Consider the following 26,605-nt stretch of genomic DNA (forward strand, 5'->3'; position numbering starts at 1 on the left):
TCTTTGCATATTTTGGATAATAGTCCTTTATCAGATGTGTCTTTTGCAGATATTTTCTACTAGTTTGTGGCTTGTCTTCTAATTGTCTTGATAATGTCTTTTACAGAGCAGAAGTTTTTAATTTTAATGAAGTTTACTTTATAATTTTTTCTTTCATGGGTTGTGCCTTTGGTGTTGTATCTAAAACACCATTGCCACTCCCAGAGTCACCTAGGTTTTCTCCTTATTGTCTTCTACAAGTTTTATATTTCTGCATTTTACATTATATTTGTGATCCATTTTGAGTTAGTTTTGTGAAGGGTGTAAAGGCTCTGTGTAAATTCATTGTTTTGAATGTGGTTGTCCATTTGTTCTAGCACCATTTGTTGAAAAGACTATTTTTGCCCCATTATCTTGCCATTGCTCCTTTGTCTAAGATCAGTCAACTCCCTATTCTGTTCTATTGATTTATATATTCTTCATCAATACCATACTGCCTTTAAAGGCAATTACAGCTTTAAAGTGAGTCTTGGGGTGACTGGGTGGCTCAGTTGGTTGTGTCTGACTTCAGCTCCGGTCATGATCTCATGGGTCATGAGTTCAAGCCCTGTGTTCAGGCTGTATGCTGACAGCTCAGAGCCTGGAGCCTGCTTTGGATTCTGTGTTTCTCTTTCTCTCTGCCCCTTCCCCACTTGTGCTTTGTCTGTCCCTGTCTCTCAAAAATGAATAAATGTTAAAAAAAAATTAAGTCTTGGCATTGGGTAGTCAGTCCTCCAATGGGGATCTTTTTTTTTTTTTTTTTTTAAACATTTTCTTTAAGTTTATTTATTTTTGAGAGAGAGAGAATCCCAAACAGGCTCCACAGTGTTGATGCAAAGCCCAATATGGGACTCAAACGCACAAAGTATGAGATGATGACCTGAGCTGAAATCAAGAATTGGATGCTTAACTGACTGAACCACCCATTCTGGGATTTAAAAAAAAAGGTGCTTATTTATTTATTTTGGAGGGGGGGGTGAGGGTAGGGACAGAGAGAAGAGAGAGAGAATCCCAAGCAGACTTCATACTGTCAGCACAGAGCCTGACTAGGGCCCTAACCCTTGAACCGTGAGATCACAACCTGAACCGAAATCAAGAGTCAGACACTTAACCAACCATGACACACAGGCGCCCCCCTGCTTCTTTCCTCTAAAAGAGATTGTAGAGAATTGGTACAATTTCTTTCTTAAATATTTGGTAGACTACATCTGTGAACCCACGTCAGCATTGTGCTTTCTGCTTTGGAAAATTATTATTGATTGAAATTCTTTAATATTCAGATTATTTCTAATTCAGATTGTGAGTTTAGCAATAGTGTCTTTCAAGGAATTGTCCATTTCATCTAGGTTATCACATATGTGGGCATAGAAATTTTCATATTATTCCTTTATTATCTTTTTAATGTCCATAGGATCTATAGTGAGATCCATCTTTCGTTTCTGATGTTGGCAATTTTTTTTCTTAGTTAACTTTGCTAGAGGCTTTTTGATTTTATTGGTCTTTCGAAAGAACTGGTTTTGGTTTTGTTGATTTATTTTCCTCCTCTGGTGATATCCTGTTTTTGATTTTAATGATCTGCTCAACTTTTTTCTTTTGTTTACTTTAGATTAATTTGCTCTTTTTCTAGTTTCTTGAGTTGGAAACTTAGATGATTGAATTTTTTACCTTCTTTCCTAATATGTGCATTCACTGTTATAAATTTCCCTCTAGGCACTGCTTTCCCTACATCCCACAAATTTTGTTAGGTGGTGGTTTCATTTTCATTTGGGGCCCCTGGGTAGCTTAGTCGGTTGAGCGTCTGACTTTCGCTTAGGTCATGATCTCGCGGTTCGTGGGTTCGAGCCCCGCGTCGGGCTCTGTGCTGACTGCCAGCTCAGAGCCTGGAGCCTGTTTCAGAGTCTGTGTCTCCCTCTCTCTCTGACCCTCCCCTGCTCACGCTGTCTCTCTCTCTCCTAGAAATAAATAAAAATATTAAAAAAAAATTTTTATGTTCTCTTGAGATTTCTTCTTTGACCTATGTGTTATTGAGAAGTGTGTTTAATCTCTATGTATTTTGGGATTTTCCAGGTATTTTTCTCCTACTGATTTCTAGTTTAAATCCATTGTGTTCTGAGAACAAATGTATAATTTTTTTTCCTTTTTTTAAAAATGATTTCTATTAAATTTGTTAAAGTGTGTCTTATGGTCTAGACTGTGGTGTCTACCTTGGTGAATGTTCCATCTGAGCTTGAGAAAAATGTGTATTCTGTTTTTGAATGAACTAGTCTATAGATGTTGATTATGTTTAGATGATGGTGTGTTGAGTTCCAACTGTGCCCTTGCTGATTTGCTGCCTGCTAGATCTTCCTCTTTTTTTTTTTTTATGTCTTTTTTATTTTTTGAGAGAGAGAGACCGAGAGAGACAGAGAGATACAGAGAGTGAAAGGGGAGGGGCAGAGAGAGGGAGACACAGAATCTGAAGCAGGCTCCAGGCTCTGAGCTGTCAGCACAGAGCCTGACACGGGGCTCAAACCCACAGACTGTGAGATCATGACCTGAGCCGAAGTCAGACGCTTAACCGACTGAGCCACCCAGGTGCCCCTAGATCTTCCATTTCTGATAGAGGAGTGTTGAAGTCTCCAACAACTAAGATAGTAAAATTATCTATTTCTTTTTTATTTTTTATTTTTTAGTTTATTTATTTATTTTTAGAGAGAGAGAGAGTGTGTGTGTGCATGTATGCATGCAACTGAAGGAGGGGCAGAGAGAGAGGGTGAGAGAGAATCCTGAACAGACTACATGCTGTGAGCATGGAGGCTGCGCAGGGCTTGATCTCACACACTGTTAGATCATGATCTGAGCCAAAACCGAAAGATGATTAACTGACTGAGTCACCCAGGTGCCTTAACTTACCTATTTCCTTTTCTAGCTCTATTACATAGCTTGATGCTCTGTTGTTAGGTGTATTATGTTAGTTTGGAGAATTGACCTTTTTATCATTATGTAATGCCCTTCTTTATCCCTGATATTTTGTTTTTGCTTTGAAGTCTGCTTTTATGTCCCTTATGGTTTGTCTCCATCTCAGTTTTTATTTTATTTTTGCTTTCCTTCCCCTGTGTTCATCAGATTCCACTTATGAGTTGTGCTTCTCAGATTCCACTTATGAGTGAAATCATAGGTCTTTCTTTCTCTGATTTATTTCGCTTAGCCTAGTACTTTCTAGTTCTATCCACATAGTTGCAAATGGCAAGATTTCATTCTTTTTGATGGCCAACTAAAATTCAATTGCGTGTGTATGTATGTGTGTGTACCACATCTTTCTTTAACCATTCATCAGTTGATGGACATTTGGGCTCTCCATACTTTAGCTTTTGTCGATAGTGCCACTTTAAACTTTGGGGTGCATGTACACTTTCAAATCAGCATTTTTGTATTCTTATAAATTCCTAGTAGTGCTATTGCTAGGTGGTCATAGGGTAGTCCTATTTTTAATTTTTTGAGGAACCTCCATACCACTTTCCATAGTGGCTGCACTAGTTTGTATTCCCACCAGCAGTGCAAAAAGGTACCCCTTTTTCCCTATCCTCACCAACATCTGTTGGTGCCTGAGTTGTTAATTTTAGCCATTCTGACAGGTGTGAGGTGGTATCTCTTTGTGGTATTGATTTGTGCTTCCCTGATGATGAGTGATGTTGAGCATCTTTTCGTGTATCTGTTAGCCATCTGGACATCTTTTTTGGAAAAGTGTCTATTCATGTCTTTTGCCCATTTCTTCACTGGATTATTTGTTTTTGGGCTGTTGAGTTTGATCAGTTCTTTATAGATTTTAGGTGCCAACCCTTTATCTTATATGTCATTCTCCCATTCTGTTGGTTGCCTTTTAGTTTTGCTCATTGTTTTCTTTGCTGTGCAGAAGCTTTTTATCTTGATGAGGTCCCAATAGTTGATTTTTGCTTTTGTTTCCCTTGCCTCTGAAGACATGTCAAGTAAGAAGTTGCTGTGGCCCAGGCCAAAAAGGTTGTTGTCTGTTTTCTCCTCCAGGATTTTGATGGTTTCCTGTTTTATATGTAGGTCTTTTATCCATTTTATGTTTATTTTTGTGGATGGTGTTAGAAAGAAAGTGGTCTAGGTTCATTCTTCTACATGTTGCTGTCCAGTTTTCCCAACACCATTTGCTGAAGAAACTGTCTTTTTACCATTGGATATTCTTTCCTGCTTTGTCAAAGATGAGTTGGTCATACATTTGTCCATTTATGGGTTTTCTTTTCCTTTTTTTTTTTTTTGTTTTATTCATTTTCTATGAGAGAGAAAAAGATACAGACAGAGTGCAAGCAGGGGAAGGGCAGAGAGAGAGGGAGACAGAATCCGAAGCAGGCTCCAGGCTCTGAGATGTCAGCACAGGGTCCTACATGGGGCTTATACTCATGAACTGCAAGATCATGATTTGAGCTGAAGTTGGACAGCCAACCAACTGAGCAACCCAGGAGCTCCCCAAGTCCATTAAAATTTTTTTTTAAGTTTATTTATTTTGGGTGAGAGAGAGGGAGAGGGAGGGACAGAGTGAGGGAGAGAGAGAATGCCAAGCAGGATCCACACTTATAGTGCTTAGCCTGACTTGGGGCTCAAACTCATAAACTGTGAGATCATGACCTAAGCCAAAATCAAGAGTCAGACACTTAACTGAGTGAGCCACCCAGGTGCCCCAGCCACCCCATTTTCAATTAACAGTATACCACTTCAGGATGTGTACCTTATAATAACAAAATAATCCTAATTCTTCTCTCTTGTCATTTCTATCATTACTGTTATTTATTTCACATGTATAAGGACAGGTAAGTATATATACATGTTAGCACAAGATATATACCTAAGTGTATGTAACTAATATTGTTGCTATTATTTTGAGCTAGCTGTTACTAATTAAGAATGAGAAAAAAAAATTTTTTTAACTTCCTTTGTTCCTTTCTTTTTGTCGATCAGAGTTTCTGATCTGTTTTTCTTCTCTCTAAATAACTTTTTTTAATGTTTATGTTTTAATATTTTTTGTTTTTATTTATTTACTTTATTTTATTTATTTATTTCTGAGAGAGAGAGAAAGAGAAAGAGACAGTGTGAGCAGGGAAGGATCAGTGAGAGAGGGAGACACAGAATCCGAAACAGGCTCCAGGCTCTGAGCTGGCTGTCAGCACAGAGCCCAATGCAGGGCTCTAACCCATAAACCGTGAGATCATGACCTGAGCCAAAGCCGGACACTTAACCGACTCAGCCACCCAGGTGCCACATTTATTTTTGAGAGTAAGAGAGAGACAGCGTGAGCAGGGGAGGGTCAGAGAGATACAGAATCTGAAGATGGGCTCCAAGCTCTGAGCCAGCTGTCAGCACAGAGCCTGATGTGGGGCTCAAACCCACGAACTGTGAGATTATGACCTGAGCCGAAGTCGGATGCTTAACCGACTGAGCCACCCAGGCGCCCCCTAATGTTATGTTTTATATTTGAGAGACACAGCGAGACAGACACAGAGCGCAAACAAGGGAGGGGCAGAGAGAGAGAGGGAGACAGAATCTGAAGCAGGCTCCAGGCTCCAAGCTGTCAACACAGAGTTGAACGTTAGGTTTGAACTCCTTAGCTGTGAGATCATGACTTGAGCCAAAGTCAGATGCTTAACTGATTGAGCCACCTGAGTGCCTATAAAGAACTTGTTTTATCATTTTTTGTAAGGCATGTGTACTGGCAACAAATTCTCTTAGTTTTTTAAAAAAATTAATTTATTTTTAGAGAGAGAGAGAGAGAAAGAGAGAGAATCCCAAGCAGGCTCCATGCTGTCAGTGCAGAGCCCAACATACAGCTCAGTCTTATGAACCATGAGATCATGACCTGAGCTGAAATCAAGAGTCAGACACTTAACCGACTGAGCCACCTAGGCACCCCAATTGTTTTTAAAGTAAGCTCTATACCCAACGTGTGGCTTAAGGTGAAGACCCAACATCAAGATTTGTATGCTCTACTGACTGAGCCAGACAGGTGCCCTCTGATTCTAAGAATTTTTGTTTGTCTAAGAAACAGAAACTTTAGATACTTTCCCAGGGTATAGAATTCTAGCTTGGTGTGTTTTTTTTCCCTCAACCTTTTATTTTTTAAGTAAACTCTACTTGCAGTGTAGAGCTTGAACTCATGACTCCAAGGTCAAGAGTTATATGCTTTACCTACCGAGCCAGCTAGGCGCCCCTTTCAACACTTAGGATGCTTTATTCTACTCTCTTGATTGCATCGTTTACTGGATTATGGATGTAGTTCTTGTCTTTGGCTATAGGTAAGGTGCTTTTTTCCTTTTGGCTTCTTTCAAGATTTTTTCTTTCTCTTTGATATTCCATAGTTTGGAAATGAATTGCCTAGGTGTAGTTTTGGTGGGTGTCCTTTATCTTGCTTGATGTACTCTGAGCTTCCTGGATCTGTTACTTGATGTCTGACATTAATTTGGGGAATTGTTGGTTACTAGTTTTAAAAATGTATCTTCTGTTTTTTATCTCTTCCTTACCTTTCTGGTATTCCCATTATTTGTATGTTACACCTTTTGTGATTATCCCATAGACCTTGGATATTCTGTTCAGTTTTTTTTTTCTTTTTTTTTTTTTCTTTCTCATTTTTCTCTCTGCTTTTCAGTTTGGAGGTTCCTGTTGAGGTACCTCAAGCTCAGATTCTTTCCTCAGCCATGTCTTGTCTATTACTGAGCTCATCAAAGGCACACTTCATTTCTCTTAGTGTTTTTGATCTTTACCATTTCTTTTGGTTCTTTCTTAGGATTCACATCTCTCTTCTTACATTGCCTATCTTTTTTTTTTTTTTAATATTTTTATTTATTTCTAGGAGAGAGAGAGAGACCGCGTGAGCAGGGGAGGGTCAGAGAGAGAGGGAGACACAGACTCTGAAATAGGCTCCAGGCTCTGAGCTGGCAGTCAGCACAGAGCCCGATGTGGGGCTCGAACCCACGAACCACAAGATCATGACCTAAGTGAAAGTCGGACACTTAACCGACTAAGCCCCCCAGGTGCCCCCTTACATTGTCTATCTTGCATGGTGTTTATTTTATCTATTAGAGCCCTTAGTATATATCAATCATAGTTGTTTTAAATTCCTGTTCAGATAATTCCAACATTCCTGCCATGTATGGTTCTGAAGCTTGCTCTGTCTCTTTAAATTGTGTTGTTTTTCATTGTGCCTTGTAATTTTTTCCTGATAGCTGAACATGATGTACCAGGAAAAAGGAAGTTTGTAAATTGACCGTTAGTAATGTGAGAGGGGAGAGAAAGCATTCTGTAGTCCTGTGATTAGGTCTCAGCCTTTTAGCACACCTATATCTCTGGACAATGAACTTCACAAGTGTTTTTTGTTTTTTGTTTTTGTTTTTTTGTTTTTTATTTTTTTATTTTTTTTTACAAATAGTTTATTGTCAAATTATTTTCCACATTTTTTTAATTTTAATTTTTATTTATTTATTTATTTTTTTACAAATAGTTTATTTCACAAGTGTTTTAGTATGTTTCCTTCCCCCGCTCCTCCTTAGTTGGGAGAGGATGCTTAAAGTGGGCCGGAATTGGGTATTTTCTTTCTCTCAGGTTAGACTCTGATAATACCCCAGCAGGTTAGGCTCTGGTTAACTAGTTCTTCTAAGGGCAAGAGTATTTCAAAGTGTTTCTTTTTGCCTTCCCCCTATGGGAAGCACTAGGAGATTTTTCTCATATTTACTGAAGACCTAGACTAGCTCCTGGATGTAAATGTCTCAAAATAGTGGGGGTGAGTCCCCCTTGAAGGTTTTTTTAAGACTGAAGTTTTTTAGAATTGTTTCACAACAAAATTGAGAGGAAGGTACAAAGATTTCCCATATATTCTCCTGCCCTCACACATGCATAAACTTCCCCATTATCTGCATCATTCAGCAGAGTGGTGCATTTGTTAACCAAGGATGAATCTACACTGATACATCTTAATTACCCAAGGTTGATTGTCTTAGAATTTACTCATGGTGTTTTACATCATATGGGTTTGTACAAAGTATAATGACATATCCATTGTTAAAATATATACACGTATATATATATATATATATTTCAAAGTTTATCCATTCTGAGAGAGAGAGAGAGACAGCACATGCAAGTGGGAAGGGGCAGAGAGAGAGAGAGGGAGAGAGAGAACCCCAAGGAGACTTCGCACCACCAGTGTGGAGTCCATTATGCAAGATCATGATATGCATGTTCAAAGTCATGAACTGTAAGATCATGACCTGAGCTGAAGTTGGATGCTAACCCCACTGAGTCACCCAGGTGCCCCAATATATAGAGTATTTTTATTGCCTGTATTCTCTTTATTCATCACCTTACCACCCTCAGCTCTGGCAGTTACTAATGTTTTTGCCTCAATTGTTTTGCCTTTAACAGAATGTCACGTATTTGGGATCATACAGTATGTAGCCTTTCAGATTGACTTCTTTCTCTGAGTATTATGCATTTAAGTTTCCTCCATGTTTTTTCATGGCTTCGTAGTTAATTTCTTTTTGGTGCTAAATAATATTCCATTGTCTGGATGTACTTTAGTTTATTTATCTGTTCACTTAGTGGAGGACACCATCTTGGCTGCTTCCCAGTGTTGATTGTTAGGAGTAAAGCTCCTATAAAGATTCATGTGCAGGTTTTTCTGTGGACCACTCAGGGGGTTTTAACTCTCGGACTTGTGCACACTGAATCTGCACCAATTTGGCAATGATATTTCAGGCTTTCCTACCTTTTTACTGGTTCCCATTGTGGTTTCTGTTCTTGACTTTCTATTCCAGTAAGCCTTGACTCCTTGTATTTCTCTGTCTCTCCAGTACTGAGGTCAGCAGTTTGCACTGTGTCCTTGCCTTGTAAGAATCCTAGAAGAGTTGTTGATTTTTTTGATCTGTTCAGATTTTTACTTAAAAAGATTTTCAAGCTCCTTATATGTGGAACTGGAAGTTCTGAACTACTTTTTTAAAATGAAAAAATAGTTCATGAAAAAGCAGGGTATGTATATGATTTTAAAAAGTTAACTGTATGGAAGGAAATGTAAATGAAACATTTAAATCTCTTTTCCATTTTAGACCTTAGTTCTTCAGATCTTCTCCCTAGAAGAAATCACTGTTAATAGTTCCATGTATATTCTTCCATAGGTAATCTTAGCATGTGAAAATGTATATGTGTATATAATCTTTTTCTAAAAAAAACATATGTGGAAACATATTCACCATGTAGTGGACCTTGTTTTTGTTTCTTACATTTCTTACATCTTAGAGTTCATGTCATATCAACATGCAAAGATCTATTTCAATTTTCTTACAGTTGCATATTATTCTGTTAGAGATGTATAATATATTTTAACACCTCTCACCTCCTCATGATGAACATTTATGATTTTATTTAAAAGTATGAAAATGTCATAAGTGCTCAGTTAAAATCAGTGTAGTTATGTGCATATACCCTTGTAATGTGTGTGTCATAAGTGCTCAGTTAAAATCAGTGTAATTATGTGCATATACCCTTGTAATGTGTGTGTCATAAGTGCTCAGTTAAAATCAGTGTAGTTAGGTACATATACCCATGTATCTGTGATGTACATTCCTGGAAATCACCGCCTTAATATTAGTAAGTACATATTACTGTTTTATAATTTGAGTTTTTCCCCAATCCTTTAGAAAAAAGCCTAAGAAGAGAGAAAATGGGACTGGATGTAGAAGGTCAATGAGATTACTAAAAGTAGATCCTTCAGGAGTGTCATTACCAGCACCCCCAACCCAGCCGACATTAATCGCAGATGAAAATGTAAGAAAGTGCGAAAACTATGTATTACTCAATAAAATACTGAAACATTTGAAGTGTTTAAAACTAGTTAAAAGGTCATTAACTTTTTTTTATAGCTGTGATTTAAAAACATTTTTAAAAAATGTTTTATTTATTTAAAAAAAAAATTTTTTTTTTTTTAATGTTTTATTTATTTCTAGGAGAGAGAGCGAGAGACAGCGTGAGAAGGGGAGGGTCAGAGAGAGAGGGAGACACAGACTCTGAAACAGGCTCCAGGCTCTGAGCTGGCAGTCAGCACAGAGCCCGACGCGGGGCTCAAACCCACGAACGGCGAGATCATGACCCAAGCGAAAGTCGGACGCTCAACCGACTAAGCCACCCAGGCGCCCCAAAAAATGTTTTATTTATTTTTGAGAGAGAGAGAGAGACAGTGTGAGCAGGGGAGGGTCAGAGATTGAGAGTCACAGAATCTGAAGACAGACTCCAGGCTCTGAGCTAGCTGTCAGCACAGAGCCCAACGCGGGGCTCAAACCCACAAACCATGAGATCATGACCTGAGCTGAAGTTGGACACTTAACCGATTGAGCCACTCAGGTGCCCCAAAAGGTCATTAACTTGTGTTCAATTTGTACTTAATTAAAAAAATGTTTATTTATTTATTTTGAGAGAGGGAGAGTGCTAGTGGGAGAGAGGCAGAGACAGAATCCCAGAATTCCCATCAGACTTCGTGCTGTGAGAGCTGTCCATGCAGAGCTTGATATGGGGCTGGATCTCACAAACCGTGAGAATCTAAATCAAGAGTCAGATACTTAACTGACTGAGCCAGCCAGATAACCCTGTACTTCATCAATTTAATACTACTGTTTATAGTTTAATGATTAAGATTTCAAAGTCATAAAGACTAGTTTGGATTCTATATTTCTGCAAGTTTACCTGCAGTGGAATTGTGGATAAATTAACCTTTCTGAGCCTGTTTCCTTGTATTTAAAGTGGTAATAGTGTAGAAACTTCAAAGGGTTGTTGAGGGGGTTAAGTGAAATAGTATCTATAAAGTTTCTTCTGTTGTGTTAAGGGCTTAGCAAGTAATCAATAAATGGTAGTATTAATGTTAATAATAATAAATAATAGTGATGGCCCCTTGCTGTGGTATAACTTTGTACTATCAGTGAGTAGAAAGAGTTTTATTTATGAAGTTTATTGTCCAAATAAGCTTATAATTAGGTTTTTTATTCAAGAGCACCTACTGTTTTTAATACTTTATATCTAAGTGCTTAATTCTAAATTGGAAGATAGCACTAATTAGACTGGTACTTTGGGAGCTAATTGCAAATTAAGGTACTTTGGAAGAGTAGCTTTCCAATTTTTCTGAAGCTTTCATCCATGATAAATATATGTATATTGAACTCATTCCACATAGCTGAAGCAAAACTTTTGTGAAATGATACTTAAATTTGCTGCATGTGATATATTTTTGACTCTATTCTTTTGTTGTTCAAGAAAAAACACTGTCGGTTTTAACGTATCGAAATGATTTCACCATCCATGGGTTACAGCCTAGGAATTAAAAAAACACTGGCAGGGTGCCTGGTTGGCTCTATTGGTTGAGGGTCCAACTCTTGGTTTTGTCTTAGGTCATGATCTCATGGTTTGTGGGACTGAGCCCTGAATTGAGCTCTGTCTGCACTGACAGGGTGGGGTCTGCTTGGAATTTTCCCTGTCTCTCTGTCCCTCCCCCATTCATGGGGCACGCTCATGCATTCTCTTATTCAAAAATAATTTAAACTTAAAAAAAAACCTACTGGCATAGAATAATAACTGAGTAATGAAATATAACTGATCTGAACCAATTCCTGGCAATTCCTGTTTTGGCAGTGTAACTTTAGACAAGGTAACTTCTCTAAGTTTCATTATAATCTCTTTAAAATGTGCTATCTCATTCACTAGATTATTGTGAGTATTAAATGGGATAATATATATTATTAGTTTACAGGATACCCGGAAATCTTTCATTGAACAATTATTTTTGAATACTATTGATGTGTCCCCTATGTTGTTGGTATTCAAAGTAGTGAAAAACATTCTAGGGCAGACCAAGAATCAATCAACCTTTTTATTTCTCATTTTATTCTTGATTTTTTTATTTTTTAAAATAGCCTTTGTTACCGCCTGGGCCTTTAGAAATGACTCCTGAAAATCGAGATGATGACAATGACCTATTTAAAGGATTCCTACAGACTTGGGCAGAAATGAACAAGGTATCACTTGGGAGGGCTTACAGCTTTTAGAATTATCTGTTAAGGAAAATTTTCAGTATATATATTTATTACTTTGATCTCTTTCATTGTTGCAGACAAGTATTAAGAATACTGAGAAGGAGTTATCTAGCATTAAAAGGTGAGTTGAAATTCCTTGTTTTTGTTTTATATTTTCTGAGATATTTAAGTTACACAGACTATATACTGTTACAGGAGGTTTTGAAAATGAGGTGGAAAGAATACCCATAATATTTCCACCTAACAACTGTTGTTTTTGTATGTTTCTTTTCAGGTATTGCCATATGTAATACCACTGTGATAAAAGCTTCATGAGTGCAGGGATTTTGTCTCAATAACCAAAACAGTGCTTGGCACAATATATATATTCACTCATTGTTTAATAAATGAATGAATACACGTACATTTTTAGTTTATTGTGTTCTAACGTATATACAAATTTGCATTTGCTTTTTCATTAACATAGTTACTTTTACTCAAGTCTTTAAATTTATCGATTTATTGCATATTGTTTCGTATAAGAGGTAGCATTTACTTACTAACCTCTACTTCCTCTGTTGTATTTGGAATTTTTTTAAATAAATTTTTTCCATTTTATTTTAAGTTTGTTTCTTTAATAAATAGAGACAGACAATCCCAAGCAGGCTCTGCACTGTCAGTGCAGAGCCCGATGTAGGGCTCAGTCTCATGAATAGTGTTATTTTGACCTGAGCTGAAATCAAGAGTTGGATGCTTAACTGACTGAGCCATTCAGGTGCCCCTAGAATTATTTTCAATTTAGTTTTATGTGTTTAGTTGTGTAGTTAGTTACATATGTGCATGTGTTTAAATGTGATACTGTGTTAATTCTTTAGGATAGATTCCAGAAGTGAGTTTAATGACTCAGATATTATGGACATACATTGCTGAATTGTTCTCCAAATCTTTTTTTTTTTTTCCCTCTGAAAATCTTACGTGAACTTACTCTGCCACTAGCACTGTTAATGAATGTATATGTTTAACTGCAGTCTGCTTCCTTTTATAACTGAAGAATAGTATCCCATTTTCTAATTTGATTTCCTTGGTTGCTAGGAGGTTAATTATTTACTGTGTCTTTTTTCTTTTTTCTTTTTTTTTTTTTTGAGTTATATTTCAGATATTTTGACTGTTGATTGATTTTACTTCTAAAATAACTTGTTTTCTCAGCTATAAAGCCAATTTAAGTGGCATGATCATTAATGAAGACACTGTTCATAAAGTTACCAAAGGCCCAATATTCTCTTTGACTCTCCACCCATCAGAAATTAGAACTTTGGTGGCAGCTGGGGCCAAATCTGGACAAGTTGGACTTTGGGATTTGGTAAGTTATTAATTTTTTGAAGACAGTAAAGTTTGACTGAAACAAATAGTCTACAGGAGGATAGCCTAGAGCCATGTGTTTGTAGATGTTACTTGAGATTTATAGTTTTGTGTTTTGTGATTCAGAGTTTAGAAATCTGGAGAAATTTTAGTTGGCTTTCTGAACTTAAAATTTTTTAGTTAGAATATCCTTAGTCCTCGGGGCATAAATTAACTGCCAGGAATGCCAGGAAACTCTGTTACAACTTTAAATGTATACATGAAAAGATCACACTAAGTTCTTAGTTTTCTAATCATGTTTAAAATACAGTTTCCACGTGAGAAAAAGTATCTTTCAGGGATCTGCTTAGGATGATTCCATTCATTTTTTTATGAGTCACAAACAGATACTGAATTCCATTCATTGTACATGTAATTATGCATGGATTGCTTTTGATGGTTACAAAATTGAGAAAAGCCAAGTTAATGTTCTCTGAATTTATTTTCTAATTGGGAAAGTAGAACAAAGACCTGTTTATTAACAGATTTTTCTCTCTTGTTTTGGGAGAAAAGGTTCTTCCTTATTTTGATAAGGTTTGAGTGAGGGTAGGAGGTAAAAGTATTTGGTAAATAAAATAGAAGAGAAGTGGGAAGAGGACTAAAAGTAGTGTAAGGTTGTACAAGTGAAGAGATGAGTTTTAAGGATTGGAGTTTGACAAAGCTTCTTATAGAGAAGTTAAAAAGAATGAAAGCAGAGAAAAGGTCATTGGTCATTTTGAAAATGGGGTACCATTAGGGAATTGAGAGAATAGCTTCAACAAAGAGGTAAGGAAGGAACACAGACTTTGAGAGAATAAAAAAGAATGGGGTAATGGAAGAAATGAGAGCAATGTATAAATATCATTGGTCAAAGAACTTTGAAAAAGAAAAATAGAGAATTAGATCTTCAAGTGAAGATCTTTTCAGGGTAGATTGATCTGTACAGAGTTGAAGACAAGTAGAAAAGTCCCTTTGTTGTGTCTTTCCTAGTGACTTCAAAATCTGTATTACTAGGTCTCTATAGTCGGGTGTCCTTTTTTTTTTTTTTTTTTAATGTTTGTTTATTTTTGAGAGAGAGAGCATGAGTGGGGAAGGGACAGAGAGAGAGGGAGACACAGAAACTGTCAGCATAGAGCCTGACATGGGGCTCGAACCCATAAGCCATGAGATCATGACCTGAGCTGAAGTCAGACGCTTAACTGACTGAGCCACACAGGTGCCCCATATAATCTGGTATCTTTAACAACTGTCTAAATTTCCCAGAACCTTGGCTGTGTCACATTAACAGCTTGAGAAAGTCTAAAACTCGGGGTGCCTGGGTTTAGGCTATCATTCTCTCTCTCTCTCTCTCTCTCAGAAATAAATTTTAAAAATATAAAAAAATTTTTTTTTTAATTCAATACTTTTGCTGCCCTGTACTCATCTCCCAACTCTCCTAGTTTTTTAAAAAATTAACTTTATCAAAGCATAATTTAGATATTGTAAAATTCACATATTTAAAGTACAACTTAATGATTACAATTTTTTAAATGTTTATTTATATTTTAAATGTTTATTTTTGAGCGAAAAAGAGCATGAGTGAGGGAAGGGGCAGAGAGAGAAAGAGAGGGAGACACAGAATCCAAAGCAGGCTCCAGGCTCTGAGCTGTGAGCACAGAGCCTGATGTGGGACTTGAACCCACCAACTGTGGGATCATGACCTGAGCTGAAGTCAGACGCTTAACTGATTGAGCCACCCAGGTGCCCTAATGTTTGTTTAGTTTTAGAGGGAGAGAGACAGAGAGCAAGCATGAGAGGGGAGGAGAGAGAGAGAGACAGAATCTGAAGCAGGCTCAAGGCTCTGAGATGTCAGCACAGAGCTGATGTGGGGTTGGAACCCACAAACTATGAGATCATGACCTGAGCCGAAGTCAGATGCTTAGCCAATGGAGCTACCGAGGCACCCCTAACTCAGTGACTTTTAGTAAGTTTACTGAGTTGTGTAACTTCATCCTCCAGCTTTAAAATATTTTTATCCCCTTTCTACAGATACCTCTTGGCTAATTACATTTAATCCTCCAATTAATTACCCTCATACCGAGGCAGAGCTTCATAAATTTACCCTTTTTGGACATGTCATATAAGTAGAATCATACAATATGTCGTCTTCTTTGTTAACTTCTTTTTCTTAGCATAATGTTTTCAAAGTTCATTTATGTTTCAGTATGTATCAGTATTTCATTCTTTTTAAATTGTTGAACAATACTCCACTGTTTGACTATACCACATTTTGATCCATTTTATCACTTGATAGATGTTTAGGTTGTTTCCTAATTTTTTAGCTATTCTGAATAATGCTACTATAAACATTTGTGTACACATTTTTGTTTGGATATGTGTTTTAATTTCTCTTGAGTAGATACTCGGGGATAGAGTTGCTGGGTCGTATGGTAACTAGTTAACATTTGAGGAAATACCAAACTGCTCTCCAAATGATTGTATCATTATTTATTTATTTATTTATTTTAATGTTTTATTCATTTTTGAGAGAGACAGCATGAGCAGGGGAGGGTCACAGAAAGAGGGAGACACCGAATCCGAAGACAGGCTCCAGGCTCTGAGCTAGCTGTCAGCACAGAGCCCTACACGGGGGAACCATGAGATCATGACCTGAGCTGAAGTTGGACGCCCAACTGACTGAGTCACCCAGGCGCCCCTGATTGTATCATTTTATATTCTCACCAGCAATATGAGGGTTCTAGTTTCTCCGCATGCTCAGCAGTGTTTATTATTTTATGTTATTTTGATTATGGACTTTCTGGTGGGTGTGAAGTGGTATCTCACTGTGGTTTTGATTTGCATATGACTAATGATGATCATCTTTTCATGCCATTGAATATCTTCGGTAAAATGGCTATTCAAATCTTTTATCAATTAAAAAAATTTTTTAATGTTTATTTTTGAGAGGGAGATCGAGAGACACAGTGTGTGATCGGGGGATGGGCAGAGAAAGAGAGACAGACAGACAGACAGAATCCAAAATGGGCTCCAGGCTCTGAGCTATCAGCTCAGAGCCTGATGCAGGGGCTTGAACCTTTGTGTTTTTTTTTTTTAATGTTTTATTTATTTCTAGGAGAGAGAGCGAGAGACAGCGTGAGAAGGGGAGGGTCAGAGAGAGAGGGAGTCACAGACTCTGAAACAGGCTCCAGGCTCTGAGCTGGCAGTCAGCACAGAGCCCTATGCGGGGCTCGAACCCACGAGCCGCGAGCTCATGACCTAAGAGAAAGTCGGACGCTTAACCGACTAAGCCACCCAGGCGCCCCAAGGGGCTTGAACCTTTGAACCGTAGGATCATGACCGGAGCTGAAGTCGGATGCTTAACTGACTGAGCCACTCAGGCACCCCTTTTATCAATGTTTTATTAGGTTGTTTTATGAGTTTGTAAATTTTGGATACAAATTCTTTATCAGATGTGTTTTGCAAATATTTCTGCTAGTCTTTGGCTTTTCTGCATTTTCTGAATGCTACTTTTTTCCCCCTTTATGCTGTCTTTTGAAGTGCAAACGTTTTGATGATTTGATGATATCCAGTTTACCACAATTTTTTAATGGATTGTGCTTTTGGTGTCATATTTAAGAAATCTTTGTCTAGCTCCAAGCCTTAAAGAGTTTTTCCTGTTTTGTTTTTTTTTTCCTAAAAATTTTATAGTGTTTGCTTTCACATTTAGTTTGGTGATTGATCTTGAATTATTTTTTATATATGATGTGAGGTAAGGGCCCAAGTTGACTTTATTGCATATGAATATCCAATTGTCATTTATCGAAAAGACTATCTTTTCCCCATTGAATTGCCTTGACACCTCCTCAATTTTTCCTTGTAACTTTCTGTCAGATTCCTAGTTTCACCCAGAATCAAAAGTTGTTATTCTTTATTCAGTTACCCATTCACCCATTCATTCATTCTTTGCACATTTATTATTTTGTGCTGAGTAATATTCTAATGATTCTCCAACTGTTAGATATTTGTGAGCAAAGACTGTCTCCACCCTCTTAGAGTTTAGAATTTAGTGGCAAATACAGTATTAATGAAATAATGGCCAAATATATAATTGCATATTTGATAAGTGGAATGAATTATTTACTGTGTTTAATAGATTGAAGGAAAAGTAGTGTTAATGATAGGGGGCTTGCCTAATTTGGAGGATCAGGGAAAGCTTCCCTGAGGAACTGAGAATTGAGATGAGATTTGAAAGCTAAGTAGCAGTAGACCAAGTAAGGAAAAGGGAAAGATTATTTCAGACAAGGGAACAGCATGTTAAGGATCTTAGGCAGGAAGAGGCCTATCTGATACATTTAAGGACCTGAAAAAATGCTTGTGTATCTGGAGCATAGACAGCAAAGGAATGAACACAAGGCATGAGTGGAATTAGGATGAAGCTGTAGAGGTGGGCAGAGGCCATATATTTATATATTATATTATATGTGAATATATATGTTATATATAAAAAATAAACATATATGTAAAACTTTCATTAAGAAAGTTTTTAAAGTTTATTTATTTTGAGAGAGAGAGAGAGAGAATCCCATACAGACTCTACACTGTCAACATGGAGCCCCACGCAGGCCTTGATCCCATGAACTATGAGATCATGCCCTGAGCCAAATTCAAGAGTTGGATGCTTAACTGACCCACCCAAACATCCCAAGAATGTTGGTTTTTATCCTAAAAGCAATAGGAAGCCATTGAAGAGTTTTAAGCTGGATCCTCCCTTCATTCCTTTAATGCTTTTTCCTCTTTCCCTCCTTATTGCCATTATGTTGGGCCAGAGCCCCATCTCCTGTTTTAGAATTACCATACTGGTTTGAATTGGTACTTGTACTTTCAGGTTTCCTATTCTAATTCAGTGTACACAGGTAGTCATTTCTCGGCTCAGAACAATCTGGTCCTGGATTCAATTAGGTTTAACGTAGTTAGAAGCAGTCTTTTTAAAAAAATATGTTTAAGTAATTTCCATCTTCAACATGGGGCTCAAACTCACAATCCTGAGACCAAGAGTTGTGTGCTCCACTGACTGATCCAGCCAGGCACCCCTAGAAACACTCTTAACTTAACACTCTTAACTTGGTATAGTCATATTAAAATGGGCAATTGGAATTTCCCATAGAATAAACAAAAAGCAATCAAATCAGTTAAAAAAAATCTTACAGCAATAAGGAAGAAGTATAACTTAATGCAGTGCACTTCAAAAACTAGCCACCAAGCACAGAAATTCTGTAGCTCAGCTGGGGGTGGGGCACATCATGGTATAGCTTCTACCTTGCCTTAACAGCCAAAATCCTTGTTGGTTAATTGACAAAACCCTGAGGATTTTCACCTATGTTCTCAAAACTAGAGAGAAGCACATTGAGTAGGTATTTAGATTTTTCCTCCTTTGAATGAGAAATAGGGAAATGGCTGCTGAGGGGAAAAGGGGGAAAGCAGGGGAAGTTTTTGAATAGTAGAACTAATTCTCTACAAAGGAAATTTTCTTGGTCTATGGGAGTAGTATAAGCTACAACTGAATCTGCCAAGTAGGTGGTGTAAATCATTACAAATGTTAAAAATATATTTTTGTAAGTTTCTTCATTTGAGAGAGTGCAGGAGGGGCAGAGAGAGAGGGAGAAAGACTCCGAAGCAGGCTCTGCATTGCCAGCATAAAGCCTGAGGCTCAAACTCATGAACCATGAGCTCATGACTTGAGCTGAACCAACTGAGCCACCCAGCCGCTCCCTTATAAATACTTATTTATTTTTGAGAGGAAGAGATTGAGAGACAGCAGGGGAGGGGCAGAGAGAGAGGGAGACAGAGAATCCCAAGCAGGCTCCACAGCTGTCTGTGCAGAGTTCGACGTGGGGCCCCAAAATTATGAACTTTGAGATCATGACCTTAGCTGAAAACAAGAGTTGCTTAACTGACTGAGCCAACCAGGAGTCCCTAAATCCATATATAAAATAATGAATCGAAGTCTATTACAGTCTAGAAATTCCAAAAAATATTGTATGCTGTTTCAGCCGAAACCAATTATCTACCTTCCTCTTCTTCTTAGCTACAGAAAAGCCTGTCTTTTTTTTTTTTTTTTTAATTTTTAACATTTTTATTCATTTTTGAGAGATAGAGACACAACACCAGTGGGGTAAGGGCAGAGAGAGGGGGAGATGGGGCTCGAACCCACAAACCGCGAGATCATGACCTAAGCAAAAGTCGGACGCTTAACTGACTAAGCCACCCAGGCTCCCCTTTTTTTTTTTTTTTTTTTTTTTAATGTTTTATTAAGCCTGTCTTTTTCTTAGGAAAAAATGAACCAATGTCAGATACTGGGAGAAAGAGTTAGTATGTTATATTGAGCATCTAACATGGACAGAGCAATTCAAGCTTGATGAAAGTGAAAAGAAATGACATGGCAACTAGACAAATACTACCGGGAAAACAACCAAAGAACCTAGCATGCAAAGACAGGCCTAGAAGGAAAACATAACTCAAGGCAAGAAAGGAAATTCTCCTCAGTTGCTCTGTACTGTTCTGTATAGCAGCTACTGGTGCTAAGAGACTGTTTACATTTAAATTAATTAAAATAAAAATTAATTTCTTCAGTTTTACTAGGCGTGTTTCAAGTGCCTAATAGCCACACATGACTGGTGGATACTACATTGATAGTACATACATATAACATTTTTGTTATCTCAGAAAGTTCTTTTGGACAGTGCTGCTGTGGAGCAAGTTAGTAACAATATTATTTGGTAAAATAATACTTAAAGATGATAAAACAGAATGAGATGGATAAGCATATTGCAGAACTAAGGAAACACATTGAAGATCAGTGAAACTAATACATTAGATAAAAGCAAGGAACAGAATAGACATTGCTGAAAATTAAATTATAGACATTAAAGACTTGAGGTAATCTTAAACACAGAGAAGCCAATAGGTAAGGAAGACTATCAAAGATGACCCAACAGTGGAACAGAAGATATATTCAAAGAAAATTCTTCTGGAAAGGGAATTGACTTGGCAGATTGATGTTATACCATGTTCTAGGAAAACTTGGAACTTAGAGGATAAAGAATTTTTTAGGCAGAAAAATTATATTCAAGGGCAAAAGTCCGGCTTTTCTATTTTCTACAGCAACATTTCATGTAATGTCTACAAAGGAAGTGTGGCCTGGAATACTTAGCAGGACAAGATATTTCTGTGATTAAAGGCTGCTGGTGGGTATTCTCACATGTGAAAACACTCAAGAAATTCAAGACCTGTGACTTCATCTGGGAAAAAAAAAAGCACTTCACAGTGAATCTTACCCAATTAAGAGTAAATCAGGATTAGGAATTCAGGAACAGAAAAGTTTGACAAAAGAATTGGCTATGAGCACTGAATCCATTTAAATGCAGAACTAATATTAAACAGCCATACAAATTATGTTTACAGAACTGGATGTGAATGTTATCAACCTGAACAAAATAAAAATAATCTAAAATACACAGATGGAGATGGGAGACTGGAGAAGCGTTCATGAAAATAATGCTCTCAACCAATAGAAAATGTCTAAAATTGAGACATAGTTGAAAAAATAAGAAAGGAAAATGACTACTACTGCTTCATGTTTTATACTTTTTCCTTTTTTTTTTTTTTTTTTTTTTTTTTTAACAGAGAGAGGTAGAGAGAGGAAAAAAGAGAATCTCAAGCAGGCTCCACACCCAGCATGGAGCCCCATGTGGACCCTGATCTCATGACCATGAGGTCATGACCTGAGTCAAAATCAAGAGTTGGATGCCTGGGGTACCTGGATGGCGCATTTGGTTAAGTGTCTGACTTTGATCTTGACTCAGGTCATCATCTCACTCTTAGTGGGTTGAAGCCCTGCATACGGCTCTGTGCTGATGGTGTGGAGTCTGCTTGGGATTCTGTCTCTACTTCTCTCTGCCCCTCCCTCACTTGTGCTCTCTCTAAATAAATAAATATTTAAAAAATTCAAGAAGAGTTGCTTAACTGGGTAACCCAAGCATGTCTGCTTTGTCCTTTTTAGGAGATAGCACCTGTTAAAGAAGTACGTTTGATCCTTAACACAATTTGAACTGTGTCGGTCCACTTACACACGGATTTTTTTCAGTAAATAGATTGGAGAATTTTTTTGGAGATTTGCAATAATTTGAAAAAACTTGTAGACGAACCACATAACTTAGAAATATTGAAAAGAATAAGAAAAAGTTAGGTATGTCATGAATGCAGAAAATACATATAGATACTAGTCTATCACTTATTTACTATCATAAAATACAAATCTATTATAAAAAGTGAAAATTTATCAAAACTTCAACACTTAGAGACCATATTTGGTGCCATTCAGTCAAGAGAAATGTAAACAAACATAAAGGTGCAGTATTAAATCATAACTGCAGAAAATTAACTGTTGTACTAGTGTACTACTCTAATAATAATTTCCAAGCTCTCCTGTTGCTATTGTGGTGAGCTTAATTATAGCAGGTATCTGCATGAAGTGCTAATCATCTCTGGGTGAACATTTCATCTTTCCAGTAAACTGTGTGCCATAGTAAAAAGTGATCTCTCAAGGTTCTCACATATTTTTTGGTGTGTTTGGTGCAGTACTGTACACCTTGAAAAACACCAGAGATCTCATACAAAGTGCCACTAGTGATTCTGGAAAGTGCTCCTAAGAAGCAGAGAAAATTCAGGACAGTACAGGAAAAAGTTGAATTGCTTGATAAATACTTGGATTGAGGTCTGTAGCTGCAGTTGCCCAGCATTTCAAGATAAATGAATCTAGCACAAGGACTGTTGTAAAAAAAAAAAAAAGGAAAAAAGGAAAAAAGTTGTAAAACCGTTAACTGCAGTTACTCCAGCAAATGTGAAAACCTACTTTTTGCGAAATACCTTTTTATCTCGTATTGAAGATGCAGCTTTTATGTGAGGGTAGGATTGCTCTAAGAAAGGTATACCTGTAGACTAATATGATTCGAAGACAATCATAGTCATCACATGGCAAAGTAAATGGAAGGTGAAAGATATAAAGGTGGAGAATTTAATGCCAGCAAAGGTTGGTTTGATAATTTTAGAAGGAAATTTGGCTTTAAAAATGTGAGGATAACAGGAGAAGCAGCTTCTGTTGCTTCTAAGACTTCAGACAAGTTCCCAGACACCATTAAGAAAATTACTGAGAAAGAATATCTGCCTGAACCGATCGGTTTCTGATGCAGAGGAAAGTGCGTTCTGGGAAAAAAATGCCACAAAGGACATTTATTAGTAAGGAAGAGAAATAAGCACCAGGATTTAAGGCACGAAGGAATAGGCTAACCCTACTGTGCAAATACAGTGTGATCAGGACTGCCCTTATCTATAAAGCTGCTAATCCCCAACCTCAAAGATAAAGATAAATACCAGCAGCCAGTCTTTTGGCTGTACAACACGAAGTCCTGGAAATGAGAGCCCTTTTCTGGATCACTGATGCTTTGTACCTGAGGTCAGGAAGTACCTTGCCAGTAAGGGACTGCCTTTTAAAGTTCTTTAGATGTTGCACAATGCCCCTGGCTACCCAGAACCCAAGGCATCAAAGTGTTGCCCCCAAACACTGTCTCTAATTCAGCCTCTAAATCAGGGGGACATTAAGGACTTTTAATGCTCATTATACATAGTACTCTATAGAAAGTGTTGTCCATGCCACCAAGAGAACCCCAGCAGAAAAAACATCATGACAGTCAGGAAAGATAACACCCTTGAAGAAGCCACTGTTGTTATAGAAAAAGCCATGAAAGCAGTCAAGCCTTACAGAATAAATTTCTGCTGGAGAAAACTGGCCAGATGTTGTACATGATTTCATAGGATTTATGACAGACAGTCAAGGAAATGATAGAGATTGCGGTTATGACAAAAATGGTAAGGGTGAAAGGTTTCAAGATGTGGATCTTGGAGGAATTCAACTGTTAATAGATGCCCCATGAGAGGAATTAATAGAAGAGTGCTTGATGAAGAGGAGTGCTTCTGAACCAGTGCCAGATGATTGAAGCAGTGTTAGAAAACAAATTGACATTAGACAATCTGGCAGAAGCATTCTAATTTTTCAGGACCACTTTTGACTTCTTTTAGGACGTGGACCCTTCTATGGTACGGGCACTGTCACTAAAGCAAATGTTGGAAGGAGGATTGGTACAATACAGAAACATTTTTAGAGAAATGAAAAAACAAGTCAGACAGAAATTATGATATATTCCATAAAGTTACGCTCAGTGTGCTGCCTCTCCTTCTGTCTCTTCCACCTCTTCTGTTGTTATCACCCTGAGACTGGAAGACCCAGCCCCTCCTCCTCCTCCTCCTTAGCCTATTCAACATGAAGACAATGAGATGACCTTTATTATGGTCCACTTACACTTAGTAAATAATCATCCTACTGTACAGTTAATAAATTTATTTGCTGTATACATACATGTCTCTTTGTGTGAAAATCTAGTAACTGTACAGCAAGAAGTATATGAGCATTTTTATGTCATTATCATCATCATCGCCTAAGTAGTCATTGTGTAGAACATCGTGTACAAGACTTGTATGGAAGTGGATAGCCTATCCTTACATAAGCATAAGGTGAGTAGTATTTAATATAAAATAATAATATGTTAGCTTCTTTACCATTTTATAATTTTGCTTTCAAAGAATTACATTACCATACAGTGTACCTTTTTCTCTTGTAATTGGAGAAACTGCGTACCAGCTTATCAAAACAGGTAAGTGATGTTTTAAAAAAATGTAACTGTTTCCAGACCACTTTGCCTTCAGCCCCTGCCTCCACCAGAGGTCTCATTTTTAACTGAATATTTGTGAAAGCTGGAAGCATGCGAGGGAGGTAGGGTGGGGTTGAAATAGTGGCTTCTTCTTTTCCAGGGATTTATTTAATGGAGATATGTTCAAGGCAAGAGCTGATTCAGAAGGATATTGATGTCATGATCCAGAAGTCTAGAGTCAAGAAGGACTGCCTGTTTGTAGATTTCAGATACTCAGATTTCACCTTTACTTTCACCTATGTTGGCAGCCCCAAAAGGACTGGAAAAACATGGTGGAGAAGTAGGGGGCTCCGTATTTGCTGCCCGCATCACTCAAACAAAGAAGGGCTGAAACCAAAGGACTCTGAACCCCAAGAGTCTGGGAGAAAAGGAGATGGAGTCTACTAGGAAGATAGCCTCATAGAGCTACTTCAAGGTACAAACCAAAGCACCCATGGTGGAGAGTCCAAAACATTACTACTAGTAGGGAAATAAAGTCACAACAAGAGAGACTAAGGGACACCCTTCAAAAAACACTTCCTGAATCGCCAGGCCCTGGACAATGTATGAGCCTCCTTTAATATAGCAGTACTTGGAGATGCAGAGTACATAACAAGCTTTTAAAATTTAGAAGGAACAGAAAGCTAGCCAAAATGACAAAATGGAAGAACTCTCCTCCAAAGAAATTCCAGGAAGAAGTGACAGCTAAAGACTTGATCAAAACAGATATAAGCAACATAGCTGGCCAAGAATTTAGAACAATAGTCATAAAATTAATCGCTGGGCTTGAAAAAGGCATAGAAGACAATAGAGACTCCATTGCTGCAAAGATCATGGATCTTAAAAATAGTTATGATGGATTTAAAAATACTATAAATGAAGTGCAAAATAAAGTGGAGGCAGCCACTATGCGGACTGAAGAGGCAGAGAGGAGACTAGGTGAATTAGAAGATACAATTATAGGAAAAGAAGAAGCTGAGAAAAGGATAAATTGATCCAGGAGCATGAAAGGAGAATTCAAGAACAGTGATGCAGTCAAATAGCACGATATCCATATCGTAGGAATTCCAAAAGAAGAAGAAGAGAGAGAAAGGGGCAGAAGGGGAAATTGAACACATCATAGCTGAGAACTTCCCCAACCTGGGGAAGGAAACAGACATTGAAATCCAAGCGGTACAGAGAAATCTCCCCAGATGTAACTTGAATCGATCTTCTACATGACATATCATAATGAAACTGGCAAAATATAAGGATAAAGAGAGAATTCTGAAAGCAGCTAAGGATAAAAGGGCTTTAACATCCAAAGGTAGACACATAAGGTTAGTAGCAGACCTATCTACTGAAACTTGGGAGGCCAGAAAGGAATGGCAGAAATCTTCAATGTGATAAACAGGAAAAATATGCAGCCAAGAATCCTTTATCCAGCAAGCCTGTCATTCAGAACAGAAGGAGAGATAAAGATATTCCCAAATAGATAAAAATTGAAAGAATTCATCACCACTAAACCAGCCTTACAAGAGATCCTAAGAGGTACTCTTTGAGAGAAATGTTGCAAGGAACACAAGTACCAGAGACACCACTACAGGCATGAATCCTACAGAGAACACAGTGACTCTAAACCCATATTTTTCAGTGATAACACTGAATATAAATGGACTAAATGCCCCAATCAAAAGACATAGGGTAGCAGAATGGGTTAAAAAAAATCCATCTATTTGCTGTCTACAAGAGACCCATTTTAGACCTGAGGACACCTTCAGATTCAAAGTAAGGGGATGGAGAAATATATATCATGCTACTGGATGTCAAAAGAAAGCTGGAGTAGCCATACTTATTATATCAGACAAACGGGACTTTCAAGGCAGTAACGAGATGAAGAAGGGCATTATCTAATAATTAAACGGTCTATCCATCAGGAAGAGCTAACAATTATAAATGTCTACACACCAAATTCGGGAGCACACAAATACATAAAACAATCACAAACATAAGCAATTTTATAAGATTGTGCTAATTGTAGGGGACTTTAATATTCCACTTACAACAGTGGATAGATCAACTAGACAGAAAAATCACTAAAGAAACAATGGACCTGAATGACACATTGGACCAGGTATGCTTGACAGATATATTTAGAATTCTGTATCCCTAAGCTATGGAATTCACTTTTTTCCTGAGTGCATATGGTACATTCTTTGAGATAGATCACATACTGGGTCACAAAACATGCCCTCAACAAATATAAAAGAATTGAGACCATACCAATGCACACTTTCAGATCACAATGCTATGAAACTTGAAATCAACCACAGGAAAAAGTCTGGAAAACCTTCAAAATCATGGAGGTTAAAGAACACCCTATTAAAGACCGAATGGGTCAACCAGTCA

At 37.6% G+C, this 26,605-nt stretch overlaps 1 protein-coding gene across 5 annotated transcripts in view; it reads left to right on the forward strand.

The window, feature by feature from the left end:
- Positions 1 to 26,605, forward strand: part of WDR76 (WD repeat domain 76) — a 69,362-nt gene that overhangs the window by 16,183 nt on the left and 26,574 nt on the right. For all 5 annotated transcript variants that reach the window (XM_039232798.1, XM_039232799.1, XM_039232796.1 and 2 more), the window contains 4 exons: positions 9,702 to 9,828; positions 11,961 to 12,062; positions 12,158 to 12,201; positions 13,266 to 13,419. In XM_039232798.1, coding sequence (XP_039088729.1) covers positions 9,702 to 9,828; positions 11,961 to 12,062; positions 12,158 to 12,201; positions 13,266 to 13,419 — 427 coding nt within the window. The remainder of the gene's footprint in view (positions 1 to 9,701; positions 9,829 to 11,960; positions 12,063 to 12,157; positions 12,202 to 13,265; positions 13,420 to 26,605) is intronic.

The sequence above is a fragment of the Hyaena hyaena genome, unplaced genomic scaffold, assembly GCF_003009895.1.
Source record: "Hyaena hyaena isolate Hyena2069 unplaced genomic scaffold, ASM300989v1 scaffold_70, whole genome shotgun sequence".
Classification (NCBI taxonomy): domain Eukaryota; kingdom Metazoa; phylum Chordata; class Mammalia; order Carnivora; family Hyaenidae; genus Hyaena; species Hyaena hyaena.